The sequence below is a fragment of the Ictalurus punctatus genome, chromosome 14 (genome assembly GCF_001660625.3).
Source record: "Ictalurus punctatus breed USDA103 chromosome 14, Coco_2.0, whole genome shotgun sequence".
NCBI lineage: Eukaryota > Metazoa > Chordata > Actinopteri > Siluriformes > Ictaluridae > Ictalurus > Ictalurus punctatus.
The window spans coordinates 17,795,039-17,810,085 of record NC_030429.2 but is presented as its reverse complement, the minus strand read 5'-3'; the positions used below and the strand labels follow the sequence as shown (position 1 = coordinate 17,810,085).

At 36.5% G+C, this 15,047-nt stretch overlaps 1 protein-coding gene across 1 annotated transcript in view; it reads right to left on the bottom strand.

The window, feature by feature from the left end:
- The window catches only part of slc15a5 (solute carrier family 15 member 5), a 5,045-nt gene extending 429 nt beyond the window's left edge, over positions 1–4,616 (bottom strand). The window contains exons 1-8 of the mRNA XM_017484901.3: positions 4,250–4,616; positions 3,262–3,484; positions 2,951–3,120; positions 2,499–2,719; positions 2,048–2,234; positions 1,773–1,961; positions 1,554–1,685; positions 1,303–1,411 (exon numbers count right to left, since the gene is read on the bottom strand). Coding sequence (XP_017340390.1) covers positions 1,303–1,411; positions 1,554–1,685; positions 1,773–1,961; positions 2,048–2,234; positions 2,499–2,719; positions 2,951–3,120; positions 3,262–3,484; positions 4,250–4,610 — 1,592 coding nt within the window. The 5' untranslated portion in view covers positions 4,611–4,616. The remainder of the gene's footprint in view (positions 1–1,302; positions 1,412–1,553; positions 1,686–1,772; positions 1,962–2,047; positions 2,235–2,498; positions 2,720–2,950; positions 3,121–3,261; positions 3,485–4,249) is intronic.
- Between the last annotated feature and the right edge of the window lie 10,431 nt (positions 4,617–15,047).

The following is a 15,047-nucleotide window of genomic DNA, read 5'->3' as shown; positions in this document are numbered from 1 at the left end:
GCTGATTTGATCACAGTTTTCATTTCATTTTCAACAATATTGGTGCCTGCCATATTGTCAGCTATACTGATCCACCATAACACCTGCCTAATATTATGTAGGTTCCCCTGTTTTTGTGCCACCAAAACAGCTATGACCCATTGAGGCATGGACTCCACGCGGCCTCTGAAGGTGTGCTTTGGAATCTGGCATAAAATGTTAGCAGCAGATCCTTTAAGTCCTGTAAGTTGCGAGGTGAGGCCTCCATGGATCTGATTGTTTGTCCAGCACATCCCACAGATGCAGTCAAGTCAACACCTTGAACTCTTTGGCACGTTCCTCAAAGCATTCCTGAACAATTTTTGCAGTGTGACAGGGTGCATTATCCCACTGAAAGAGCCCACTGCCATTAGGGAATACTGTTGCCATAAAGGGATGTACTTGGTCTGCAACAATGTCAAAGTAACATCCAAATGAATGCCAGGACCCAAGGTTTCCCAGCATAACATTGCCCAGAGCATCACACTGCCTCCCTTGTCTTGCCTTCTTCCCATAGTGCATCCATAGTGCATTCCATCACACCCGACATCCACATGATGTAAAAGAAAATGTGATTTATCAAACCAGGCCACCTTTTTCCATGGCTCCATGGTCCAGTTCTGATGCTCATATGCCCAATGTAGGTGCTTTCAGCGGTGAAAGCTGACAGGGGTCAGTAGCTGCACCCAATCTGTAGCTATGCAGCCCCATACACAGCAAGCTTTGACGCACTGTGTGTTCTGACACCTTTCTATCATGGCATTAACTTTTTCAGAAATTTGAGCTACAGTAGCTCTTCTGTGAGATTGGGCCTGATGGGCTCGCCTTCACTCTCCATGCACATCAGTGAGCCTTGGGCGCCCATGATCCTTTTGCCAGTTCACCGGTTGTCCTTCCTTGGGCCACTTTTGTTAGGTACTAACCACTGCATACCAGGAACACCCCACATGACCTGCCATTTTTGGAGATGCTCTGGCCCAGTCGTCTAGCCATCACAATTTGGCCCTTGTCAAAGTTTCTTAGATCCTTACGCTTGTCCATTTTTCCCACTTTCAACACATCAACTTTGAGAACTGACTATTCACTTGCTGCCTAATATATCCCACCCCTTGACAGGTGTCATTGTAACAAGATAATCAATGTTATTCACCTCACTTCTCAGTGGTTTTAATGTTATGGCTGATCAGTATAAGTATAAAATACATGATGTGGTGTAGCTCCATTTATGCATGGAATCCATATGTGATGTATGAACAAAGAACAAAATGATAAATTACACCCTACCTGTGAGATATTTTCCACAATATCAGGGTGTTTATGGCCATCAATATTGCTAAAGTAAGAAAAAATCTCTCCATATGGCCATTGTTTAATATATTTGGATAAAAGCTTCCTGAAAGCAAAAATGTGCAGATTTCAATCATTTCCAGTGACTTAGATTACCAAAAACAGGTATCATGTTTCTCTAGATGTTTGAATTGTTATAAGATCTAAAAAAAAAAAATAAATAAGTTTCTGGAGGTAAGTGTCCTTACCTCCAGACACCAAGTAAAAGAACTGAGTCATTAGAGCACCCAGAAAACATCCTCCTCCATAGGAGAGAGTAAGGAATTGTAGGGAGATCCCTCTGAGGTTGCTGGGAGTCAGACAGAAAGAGATAAGGGAGCCTGAGTAGAAGAAGAATAAATATAAGACTATAGTGGTTCAGTGAAAATGGATTTAAAACAGTTTTGCACATAAGAATGAATGCTTACATGCTGGTGTGACAAAGGCCTCCGCCACACCCAGTAAGATGTACTGAGGTGCAAGATGAATGCAGGGCATTGATGACACTTGAAGCACTGTTCCTGAGAGGGTCTGATCCATCTGAGGATAGTGCTTTCTGTGAATTTCAGAAATACCTGCAATTAGTGCAGACAGAGCTGCACACGCATGGCCGATTACTGGAAGAGAAGATGGCACATTGGTTAACTTTACATTATTAAGATTTTGCTGGTTATCTTGAAACGGTCACACTGAAGATGCTTACTTATGAGTTTGACTGGGGAGGGAGGTGTTTTCTTTAAATACTGGTAACAGGTGCTGACAAATTCCAGTAGCGGTGCTAAAATTAGCAGCGGCAAAATACTGATTACATTCATAGCTGCTATTGGCAGCATGATACCATTAAGGTTGAGGCTTGAATGCATCGTCTGGAGAAAGTATCCTGATGGAATCTGTAAATGAACAAAGACACAGGAGAAAAAATGATTGATCCATGAATGAATGATCCAATTCTATTTGATAGAAGCCTTCATTGAGAATACTATTAACTTTAATAGCCAAAAATGTTGGTCTACACTAGAATTATCTGGTCATCAACAATCATCACTTCACAATATGTTTGGCCATGCTTTCAAGACTTGCCTGTTATATTTCATATAACACAGATAACACAATTGAATTCATATAAGACAGATGATTCTTCCATGCATACTTGCCTGGGTTATACAAGCCCGGTAGAGTAATTGCAGACCAAAAAGTGGAAAAAGCTTAACCAGAATCTTAACATTTTCTACTTTGGTCTCACTGTAGCATCCTCCATTGTTCTCTTTGGCACGATCAAGCCAGTCACTCACATCTCCACTCAAATGACGATAACGGAGACAGCACATTTGTAAAGCATTGAGAAACACACCCACTGTGGTCAGCAATGAACTACCTGTACATCACCCAAAACAGGAAACATTCTGGAAGTAATGTTTAGTAACATTCATTCATCATTCATTCATTATCAAGAGCAAAGACAAAAAATAGATTATTTTGATGTTTGCACAATATATAATCTTAATCCATGTGTTTGCTAAAGCCATCATTTCTATATTCCTTTGGATTTACTGGGGTCTTGATTACAGTATAGGTTTTGTGTTTCCAGGTGTGTTTTTCTTGCTACCTTTCTTGGGGTGTAGGATAAGATTGCTGAATGCCATATGTATTCCAATGAGACCCAAGAGAACGGAAGTGAAGGGAATGAGAAAGCCCAGGTTTTTGCCAACAGATTGCTGAATATAGGCAATCCCCAAAAAGATGACTGTAGAATTCAGATTGACTAACCAGTAGATCCTGTTGGGATAATGTCAAGTGTGTCACTTCATCTTTCAAAAAAAAAATACAGACTCAGATTTCACAAAGAGCTAATGCAGTGGCTGATACAACTCCATACTGGCTTTTCTGTTCGCTCATAGAAAGTAATTAATTTCTTACCAGTTGAAAAAGGATAGTATCTTCTTTTGATTATAACCTTGAAGGTTATTGACTCCCAATGGGCAAAGGATAGCACGTATCCCCCCAATACCAAAAGCAGCAGCCAGCAGCCCTGTGTAGAAGAGAATATGTTGTATCTGCGGCTCAAGGTGATGTATAATATTGTGTGTGTCCATGTAGAAATCGTCAAATGGAAATGCAACTACAGGGAGCAGTGCTGTGCCTGTGAAAGGAAAAGGGCAGAAAGGCATAAAATCAATAATCGATGCATCCTATGCATTTAATCCTATAAGCTCTGAAGGAGTCAAACATAATTATTAAGCATATACCGATTCAAATGTTGATTTTTTTCTTAGGTTTCTTTGTTGACATGGATTTGAATTATGTGTGGATCTGTTTAGATAGACATGCAAAATGGTGCATTTGTGTAGAATTGTAGCCTCTTTATATCAAAGACGGATTTACTAGGTTCACTCAGGTAGGATTTATGATCCACACTGCTCATATTATCATTAATAATTTTGGTTTTTAAGACAAACAATAATATTAAATGAATCTCAATTCACAGGCAGATAGGCTATAAAGTCATGAAGACCATTAAAGATAGCCTTTACTTGTCAGTCATGTAAAACAAAAGTATCAAGAATCGCCAATAGATAAAAGTTTTTCAGACAAGACAGTATAATTTGTTTAAAATTAAACTTGAAGTTAAGACACGATCATTTATTTACAATGAAACTTGAAAATGAAAAAAATCTCTAAATGACAGTTATCTATGATGTTTATATTTACTATTATACTCTCTATTAAATCTTTATATTCATTCTATTTACAGTAATTCTCCAAAGTGTCCTTATATAACCTTAACCAAGTAAAGATCATACAGATAAAACACACATTAAACATTAAACACATTAAGAACCGAGAGTTCTTTTAAAATGAATCGAAATCAGTTGAACATTTGTTAACTCTTAGAACACCAACTCACCAAAGAAATGAAGTAGAGCACAAAGGTAGAAAACTTTTTTCCTTCCCAAACATGTCTCTGCAAACCATCCAGCGAGAACAGGTGTGAGTATACTGGCTCCCACAAAACACAGGTTTACTGTGGCTGCTTGGTAATTGTCATATCCCAATTTGATGGTGCAAAAGAGGATCATATTACACACAATCCCAAGAAAAGTGAACCTCTCAAATAACTCCACAAAAAGAACACAGATAATCGCCTTCACTTTCTTCTGAGGCTTTCGGGGCTTACGTGGGGTAACCTTCCCACTCAGGTGGCAAGTGGTAGAGATTTTCTTTAGCAGACGATCATCATGAAGGCCGGCAACATTCAAGGCTACCATGGTGCTTCAGGAGCTATTCCTTTGGAAGTGTTTTTCAGGGACTGGTATATTCCCTCTATCCATGCTGGAAAACAGGAGGAGCAATTAACACTCATTGGTGAAGTCTTACGTGCAGCAGCTCATGGTTGTGATGCAAAAAGCAAAGTCATCTGCACGTGCAAGGGTTCATGCTGAGCTTTCACTACGAGTTCTGAGTAATGTTTATTCACCTATTCTCCTCACTAGTGTATGAACTTCTCCTTGCTGGGTTCAGCTCATTAAGAAAGCAGACATGACGCCAATGTGAAGGCATGAGCTTTGATGGTGAAAATGCTGTCAGGAAAGTGTGACATATTTCTGTAATTACTTCTCAGAGGTTCTAGGTGATCTTTAGTTATTGTGCTAATGCTCCATCCGCACAAGAAGGGTATAGTGGGCTGAGATACTCAGTAGTGATGGTGTAGTTCAGGAGTTTTATCCAATGGAATATGTAAATCTCTGTCAACCCCACCAAACTTATTCTAGTAAGTGATTTTCTTTTAAAGCTGACCACTGTTTATGGTGTATATTTAATCAATTTTATGCAAAACATTTTTATTCTGCACAATTCTAACTTGGTTCAAAGCAACAATATGACAATGATTAATTTCACAAGCATGCATCAGAGTGGTGCCTGCAGTGTGCCAAGTAAATTAAAGCTAAAAAAAATCTTTAGTGACTAGAGAAGCCAACAGCATGTCACAGCTTAGTGAGAAAAAACATCCTCTATGTTAGAATTGTTGTGCTCAGTGCAGACAATTAGATAGGGGTCATGAAGTGTGAATTCATGGTTTGTTAACTTTTGGAATAAGACAGCTCTAAAATCAATATGTTTTATTAACATGCACATATAACATTGCTCTCACCAAAGCATGAAGTATTTTTATCATGAGTTGACTGGATGGCAAACAGTGGGTCACACTATTACCGAAATATAAATAGGCCTCAGAAGTTACTTGTGGTCATTTAATTTTTTATTTATTTATAACGGTTCGCAATTACTCACTTACGCCCCACCTTATATTAGCACATTCGCCTCACACCTCCAGGGTTGGGGGTTCAATTCCCGTTGCGGCCCTGTGTTTGCGGAGTTTGCCTGTTCTCCCTGTGCTGTGGAGGTTTCCTCCGGGTTCTCCAGTTTCATCCCCCAGTCCAAAGCCATGCATGGTAGGCTGGTAGGCTTTGGCATGTCCAAAGTGTCCGTAGTGTTTGAATGAGTGTGTGAATGTGATTGTGCCCTGCGATGGACTGGGACCCCAACCAGGGTATACCCTCCCCTGGGCCCAAGTTCCCTAGGATAGACTCCAGATTCCCCGCGATCCTTTAGTATAAGTAGTACAGAAAATGTATGGATGGATCCTAGCTGAAGATAATTTTATATAAATTATATCAAGAAGAAAATGTAAATAGTGTCTTACTAAAAAATGGGGAACCCAGTTTAAACCTTTATTTTTTGCCACTGTAAAGCCATCTAACCAGCTAAACATGATGTTATTGGATGTACCTGTCAACCATCCCCAAACTGTAAGAATATACGCTTCCTCTGTATTTTTGTGCAGCACAATCCCAGTTCAGTAATTCATTCTTTATTATCCTACAGTCACAAACAGTCACACACATTCACACACTTACTCACACCTAGGCGTGGAGCAAATTGGGCAGGGAGCATGGATTGGGTAACCACAAGGGGGCACCTGTGGTTGGCTAAACAAATTTCAGTGGGGTCAGTGCCCTGGAAAATTATGTTATATTATACTAGACGTTGTATCTCAAAATTCCTGATCAAATTTCCTGGATAAACACCCCCTCAACTCGGAATTCCTATCAGAGAATTCAGGATGGTCTCCTCAAATCTGAGTTCCTTTGAGTTCAGAGTGAACTTGGTGTGTGGGTGTGAACGTGGGTGTGCACAGCATTAGCAGTAAACTAACTAGCACTTCTTACCTTTAAATGGGTTATGCTGGATATACAATATTTGCTTTAGTTCAATCAACATACAGACAAATTAACTTGTGGAATCTGTAATACTGAATATACAGTTTACTGTTTTGAGGAGAAAAATATAAATCACTCATCACAGTTAGCCGGCTAGAATGTTGCTATCAAAAGATGAGGTGTCGATGGCCCCCCCCAACACACACACACACACACACACACACACACACACACACACACACACACACACACACACACACACACACTTTGTAGCTCAAATATACAAAGGGCAACAATGATGTAATTCTGGCCAAATGACCACTTCTGTGGAAAGCTGAATGCAGGGTCATATTCTCCTTTATTGCACAGATACAGGTAGGCTTTGGACATTTTTAGACACTGTGTAAAATGAGTATCTTATCACCGCTCATGGATCTGTCCAAATATGAGGTTAATAAACATCAAAGCCAATAAAAATCAAAACCTTTCAGATGGAATGCTGAGAATGCTGACAAACTAACCATAATCTCCAGTATTTCAGAAATACATGTTTGCTGAATGCTCATTATTGTTAAATTATTGCTCATTATTCTCAGTGTTCTTAGAGATCGAAAGGAATTGTCAATTCATCAAAGGAAAGCATCCTTTTAAAGTTGTTGTTGTTGTGCGTTTTGTGTTCTTGTCTCAAACTCGTTGTTCTGGATGGTTGCAGGCGGTGTGCTGGACTCAAATATTTCTGCCTGAGCTCACCAATTATGAGCAGAGAAAGGGCCACGCTGGTGTTGACTGGGTGTGAATGGATCTCAGAGCTAGCAGAGCTTTGCTGAAAAGAAACCAGTAAGACTGAAAGAATACCAGCTCTGTGTGGTGCATTAGTGAATGAGCCCATAGTTCAGTCACCATGGATCACATTCTGCACTTCACACTTCACTTTCACGATATTTCTACTGTCTTTATGCTACTGTCTGTGTTATTTTAGTAATATTACATATAATGCAATACTCCTAAAAGACCTCACATAAACATGCATGATAGCAATAAAATGAATTACGAGATGCTTATTTATTATATTTGATTCAATATTTAAAGACTTTTTAAAAGCTCCTCACTGCCACAATAATTGCAATTCCTAAATTCTCCCCTTGGAGGTACTGTTTGAGTTGGCTCAAACAAGGTGTGAGACATGAATTGTGCCAGGATGAACATCACCCTGAAGTGGGCAAAACTCAAGAGCTTGTACAAGTACAAATATCCTTTAAAATGTATATTTTATTTTAATTAAATTCAATAGTTTATTCAGTTTCATAATAGCATGACATTGTAATTAAATCAGAGCTATAACATCTGATTAAAAAAAATCAGTTGATTATTAGGATACCGCTTTTAAATGGGTTTTTGCCTGGGAAACACAAACATTTGTAGTGCATACTGTATGGTCCCTCATACTGACCAGAAGTATTTGAATATATGTGATTTTACACTTTCCAAAAAGGGGGTGCAAGAAGCAGAGCAAGAGGGAGACACCTGGTAACCCACCAGGATGCATCTAATACTACATTCCACTGAACAGAACCGTTATACACCTCTATAATTCACATGATATTATATCATCATATATAGTTAGATAGAAATGATATATAAAGGATATATAGGATATGCAGCCCTGCGATGGATTGGCACCCTGTCCAGGGTGTACCCCGCCTTGTGCCTGTTGCTCCCTGGGATAGGCTCCAGGTTTCCCTGTGACCCTGAAAAGGATTAAGCGGTATAGAAGATGGATGGTTGGATGGATGGATGGATAGGATATGCAAACACAACCTCTGCAATCGGAAGTTTAATAATTAATTTAGAACAACAATGGTGTATTGGAACTAAAAACAAATGATATGCTTAAATATCAATTTGGTGTATTATCTTCACATTCTGAAAGTATATATATTTGTTTGGCTATATTTCCTTTTAGGTTTGTCATTAAATGCAACATGAAAGATGGAGAAGGTCAGAGCACATTACTACAGTCTTATTTAAACTACACTGGCTGCCAATTACATTTCACATTGACTACAAACTTCTGCATTTGAATGGTTTAACTCTGAATAGTTTAGCTGCAGTGTATCTTTCTGATCTCTTAATGCAGTATAAGCCCATGTTTAGTCTTTTGTTCAGCTGAGGAAGGTCTGCTGATAACCTGGCTTTACAATATATGATTTTGGCTTGACCTAGACACAGTTTTGTTGTTAGTGACAAACAAATCTTTTGAATTGTGCCTAAATTGTGTGTGAATTGCACAGGCTGAAATGGTAAACGGTGCCTGTTAAATTCCACCAGACTGCCAGAGGTCAAAAAAAATTTCTGAAGTTTTAATCAGCTGTCATGTAGTGCGAGTTGTGTCATAATCCTGCATACATGTCAAAAGTCTAGACAGCATGGCCAATTCAAGTTTGTGCTATTATCAGTGTGATGTGATAGTACTCTACTCATATTCATGTGCTGTAGGCTGTATTCAGTGAGTAATCTCTTATTTTCTTTAAGTTTCACAGCATGTAACTGTGCAGTGTTCACACCTGCATCCCAAGGTATCATATAATACAGAGTAAGTACCTTTTAGTAGTCAGATTTCTTTCGTTGTACCGTGTAAGCTTGCCTTTAATTATGAGGATTAGTTGCAGTTCGGTTGCAATTCAGATTTTTCTGCTACATCTCCTCTAAACTCGGGCTTAGTGTTAGAGAGACTATTAGGAATGTTCACTATAAATAAGTGGTACTTATTTTGCTAGATTTTAATGAATTCATTAGAAATGTAAATTGGTTCTTTAATATGTTTTACAGTAAACACCTTGTTTTGACCATCTAATCTTTTGTTTATAAAGAATTTTGACATATTGTACTCATTATAAAAATAATAAAATAATATAGATAATATATATAGACATAGATAATTGTATATATAATAAAATAATAATAGCAAAATAACTATAATACTAGCTATTATTATTATTATTATTATTATTATTATTATTATTATTATTATTATTATTTACAAGCAAACTAAAGTATAAATGTTTTCTTCTCCAGCTACAAACCTTTATGATCTACAAAACAATCTCGAGTGCATTTTATTAAAAATACAAATCACATCATGCTGGAACTGTCTAAAGATATACAGGCTTTCAGTTAGTCAAGGGTCACATAACATGGCTTAAAAGGGCATAAAAAGACAAACAACTTCTAAAACATTTACTTTCATTTTGCTTGTGAGTGGTTTGCTTGGTTGTAAATAGCCTTGGCAATGGAGACATAAGACCACCGTCAGACAGCACAAACAAAAAAGAGAGTGCCAGTGGTTTCATCTGGACTAGTTACATCTTATTGCTCAGCCACAGAATATAAGAGTTCACTTTCCAAAAGTAGGATAGCAGTGAATGGATTGCGGGCTCTAATTAGTGAGGTGGCTTTTGATTTGCAGTGTGAAAACGGCCAGTGCAGATGTACTGTATGGTGTAAAGCGATTAGGCCACTTGCAGTGTGATGTGTGCCCAGTTCTTTTCTCTCATGCTGGAAAGTTAGGCACTGAGGTAAAGCAGCCTTGAGATGTTACACTGCTGAGGTGTCAAAGGGGCTGTTGTGTGGCGTGACAATGGTGCTCCCTTGGCCCAGATGGAGGATGTGATAGGGGAGCTAATGTAGACAAGAGAGTTTAAGGATGGCCTCAACACACTATATGAATTACACATAAGTAATAAGTTGATTTTTTTTTTTTTTAAATGAATTTACTAATTATCTCTATATCATATAGGAAATTGCAGTTAGGTTTCCATGACTGTATGTTTTTATTTTTTATTCTGTGAGTTTAATTAACTACCCCAATGTAACATTTGATAAATTGTGGGTTAGATTTTGAGAGTCAAGCATTTGCTTGCAAGAGTTTTCAGAATGTATCTTGATTCACCAGAAAAAGAAATCCTCATTTGAGATGGTTAGCTGGAGCATGTGCTGTGCCAGATTGAGAAGAGGAATGCCATTGAATTTGGACCTTTTTTGTGCGCAACGCTCTTTTATGCAGGAGCTGAAGAAATCCATTGTGCAGCTGGACACCCTGAGAAAGAGTGAGCTCAGAGCCATTGTCAACAGATGCTTCTGCTCGGCCTCAGAGGTCTGAATGGGGTGAATAGCGATGCTAAAGGCCATACCAAAGCAAAACAAGACCGCTGGGCAGCTTTGAAGATTAAAATATTAAGGACAGAGAGGTGGGGGCACAGTTGCATACAACACACGATTGTTTTTTCTTATGTTTTATTTTTGTTGTTCTCTGTTGAATAGGTGTTGAATGGGATTTTTTGTGCTTTGTGGTTGTATGAAGATGAGAGAAATATCAAGATTCTCCCTTATCACAAGCAAACCGTTTTTTCATTGTCGTTTATTGCATGGCTTGGTGCTCAAATATGACTACATGCGTATGCTGCCATATTCCACCACAGAGAGGCAAATCTTTGGTTTCACCATGAACAAAATATTTGAAAATAGCTTGAAAAACTCTTCCTTTTTCTCATATTCAAATGAATGAATAGCACTAATGTAGCATTTACCTCACTGCTCTCTTGTTGCTAGGAAACCTCACTGCATCACTTCAGTTCCTTTCCCTTTCTGGGTCCTTCTTTCACCACATTTCTATCTAAATAAAGGCAGCTTACATATGAAATGAAACAATTAGGGTTTTAAATAGTCTATTTGCAGTTTGTCAGGGCTATATTAGTCACTTGCTCACCAGTATTGTTCACCAGTCATGTAGGTCAGTGTAAGTCCAATGTCAACACCTCATTTGAACCCTTTAAAAGTAAACCAGTTAAAATGCTTCAGATTTAAATGTTGCCTTTTATTTATTTAATTTTTTATAAAGGACTACCAATAGTGTTGTGTTTAGTGTGACTAAATTTGTAATCTTTCAATCTTAGAGCAGAGTGAGGACATGGTGGTGTCTGGGCACATTACTGCTGTGAAAAGGGTCCCATCAAATTAGCTACCACTCTGCCAGAGCCACAGAAAACTGGCCAATCAATATGCATTAATTAAGCCAAGTTAACAAACTTTGCCCTTGGCAAGTGCTCTGGAAGAAAGAGATATGACTTCTGCCATTGTTTCTGGCCTGTTTAGAAGGTATTTACCCATTTTGCATTGAATGCTGTACATATGTGCTGTAAAGATAAAAAAATATGCTGCAGATGAACAAAATAATCATGAGCATGCAATGGTTTTAAAGTGTGCAACTACTTAGTGTACCTTTGAGCCCAGTGTAACACTGCGTATGCTTCTATAGGGCTGCTTTACTACATCGAGGGTATATTTTAGTGTCAAAATAGCAATTTTTTCTCTCTCCTAGTAGCTAACTAACTGGCTAAGATGTGAAAGTTTTGCAGTGGGTGTGTGTGTGTAACCTCTCCTCTCCTGTTGAGTGACAGAGACGTGAGTCTGAGCATGTCTCTATCACTGGGACTCAGATAAAGAGCCCTTCATTTGCTGCTTTCCTCCTCTTTTCTCTCCCAAGACTCATGCAACCTGATGTCATTTAGAAGCACTTTGATTTAATGCTTGTGTTTGAACCCCTAAAGGGCCGTTTTGTTCTGTGCCTGGTATGTAGAGAGCTCCATGGTGCAGTGAGCACCACTCTCAGTCTGAGAAAATGAATTATGGAAATAGGGCTCAGGATCCTCCATATAAGCCTCTCTGCAATATGGACCCACAATGATAGTGTATCTTCATAGAGTGTAAATAGTAAACGATTGTGCTCTGGGAGTTTGAATGTAGATTCAGCATTAGGAAGTGTGAGAAAGCTCTGATGTGATTGTTTTATAAAAAAAATCTTCGGGAATAGTAATGGCCCTTACAGAAAAGCCACATTAACTTCACATCTGAATTAACTTACATGTGAAAATTACATGATTTTTAAGACACCTTATGCTTTGTTTTGCACATTTTCACACATAAGGGATTTTCACATATAGTGTATGCATTTATATTTTCATATTTTGTAAATTATTTTTGTATGATTCATTAATTTGGGCATTTGGGTTTATTTTTCACGTGATCACATATTATTCACAATGCACCTTATATAATTTTCACTTTACTCACATAATCATGTGAAAAATTTCACATTTTTTTCACAAATGTAATTTAAACAGTAGCCCAACAATTCCATGGTGTTTTTGGGTTCTGGTTAATGAGATCAGTTAAAACATGGTTAATAATAATCTCACACTGATAATATTTCTGTTCAGTACTGCTTGATTAAAATTGTTATATAAATTACTCCCCTATCCATCCAGGCTGCTTTGCCTGTTCTATAAGAGAGGTTGATTTTGCTGGTTGTATTGCTGAAGGCTTGAGCGTAACATACTAACCAATAATGGCAGTGCTTTTTTTTTTTTTATATCTGCTGCCATGCAGTTATTTCAGAGCTATACATATAGCATATATTGCAAGAAAGATAATATGTAATAAGACTAGGAGATTTTCTTTAAATCATCTTAATATAACAGTTTTTGATTGTGTCTAGGCATTACATTGACATTTAGACTGAATTGTCTCCTATTTGTAATGTCTTAATTAGTCACAAATCAAATCTCAAAATTAGATCCTTTAATAGTTTCTGAAAGTTATTGGAAAATCTGATTGTACATAAGTAAATTTTCTTCAAATCACAGACGCACTGAACTAAACAGTTGGCACGATAACGATGAAGATATTCTGTTAGAGAATATTAATTGATTAATTAAACTTGTAGCTTAAGAATTAAAGTAACATAATATACAGAAACAATAATTTACTGTCTTTTGTCTGTATGTAGTGTACCTCATTTAAGCCACAATAATAACTGATTATATGACTTAATTATGTGAATATTATATAATGTAAATAATATTTAATGTTACTTTTAATATAATGAAAGACAATATAATGAATGTTACTTTTAAATGTACATTATATTAACTATATTCATACTTTTAAAGGTACAATATATATCTACTTTCAAAGGTACTGTACACTATATTCACTATATTCATACTTTTAAAGATTCACTATATTCACTATATTCATACTTTTAAAGATTCACTATATTTACTATATTCATACTTTTAAAGATTCACTATATTCACTATATCCATGCTTTTAAAGGTATACTATATTCATACTTTTAAAGGTACACTATATTCACTATATTCATACTTTTAAAGGTACACTATATTCACTATATTCATACTTTTAAAGGTACACTATATTCATATTTTTAAAGATACATTATATTCACTATATTGATACTCTAACAGGTACACTATATTCACTATATTCATACTTTTAAAGGTACACTATATTCATATTTTTAAAGATACATTATATTCACTATATTGATACTCTAACAGGTACACTATATTCACTATATTCATACTTTTAAAGGTACACTATATTCATATTTTTAAAGATACATTATATTCACTATATTGATACTCTAACAGGTACACTATATTCACTATATTCATACTTTTAAAGGTACACTATATTCATATTTTTAAAGATACATTATATTCACTATATTGATACTCTAACAGGTACACTATATTCACTATATTCATACTTTTAAAGGTACACTATATTCATATTTTTAAAAGGTACACTATATTCACTATATTGATACTCTAACAGGTACACTATATTCACTATATTCATACTTTTAAAGGTACACTATATTCATATTTTTAAAGATACATTATATTCACTATATTGATACTCTAACAGGTACACTATATTCACTATATTCATACTTTTAAAGGTACACTATATTCATATTTTTAAAAGGTACACTATATTCACTATATTCATACTTTTAAAGGTACACTATATTCATATTTTTAAAAGGTACACTATATTCACTATATTCATACTTTTAAAGGTACACTATATTCATATTTTTAAAAGGTACACTATATTCACTATATTAATATGTTTAAAGGTAAACTGCTTTAATGTGAAAGATACTAAAAGTACAGTGACAAGCATTGGTACAATTTTCCTGTGCTCGTGCTCAGTTTCTGCCAATTTTGCTGTTTGAAAAAGCATGCTATCCTGCTGTAATAATCCTGCTACATATAAAGAACTCATGGGGGAAAAGTTGCAAACTTATGCTAATTCCTGATGCTTGAGAAGCCAGTGTTCACAGCATATGTTGGCCAATCAAGCCCAAAATCAATACACAATCATATGTATGTGAAGTAGTGTAGATAATCTATTATGTATTTTAAATCCACGTGCACTGGAGATGTGTAGCATTGAAATTTCCAGCTTGGAATATAATAGCCAATGTTATTTTTGTAAGGCCAGTTGTGTTGACACCAGTATTAACTCAGTATTAACTCTGTATTCATTTTCAATAAATAAATACATATGACATGTATATACTGTATAAATATATATACTGTTCAGCCTAATGAC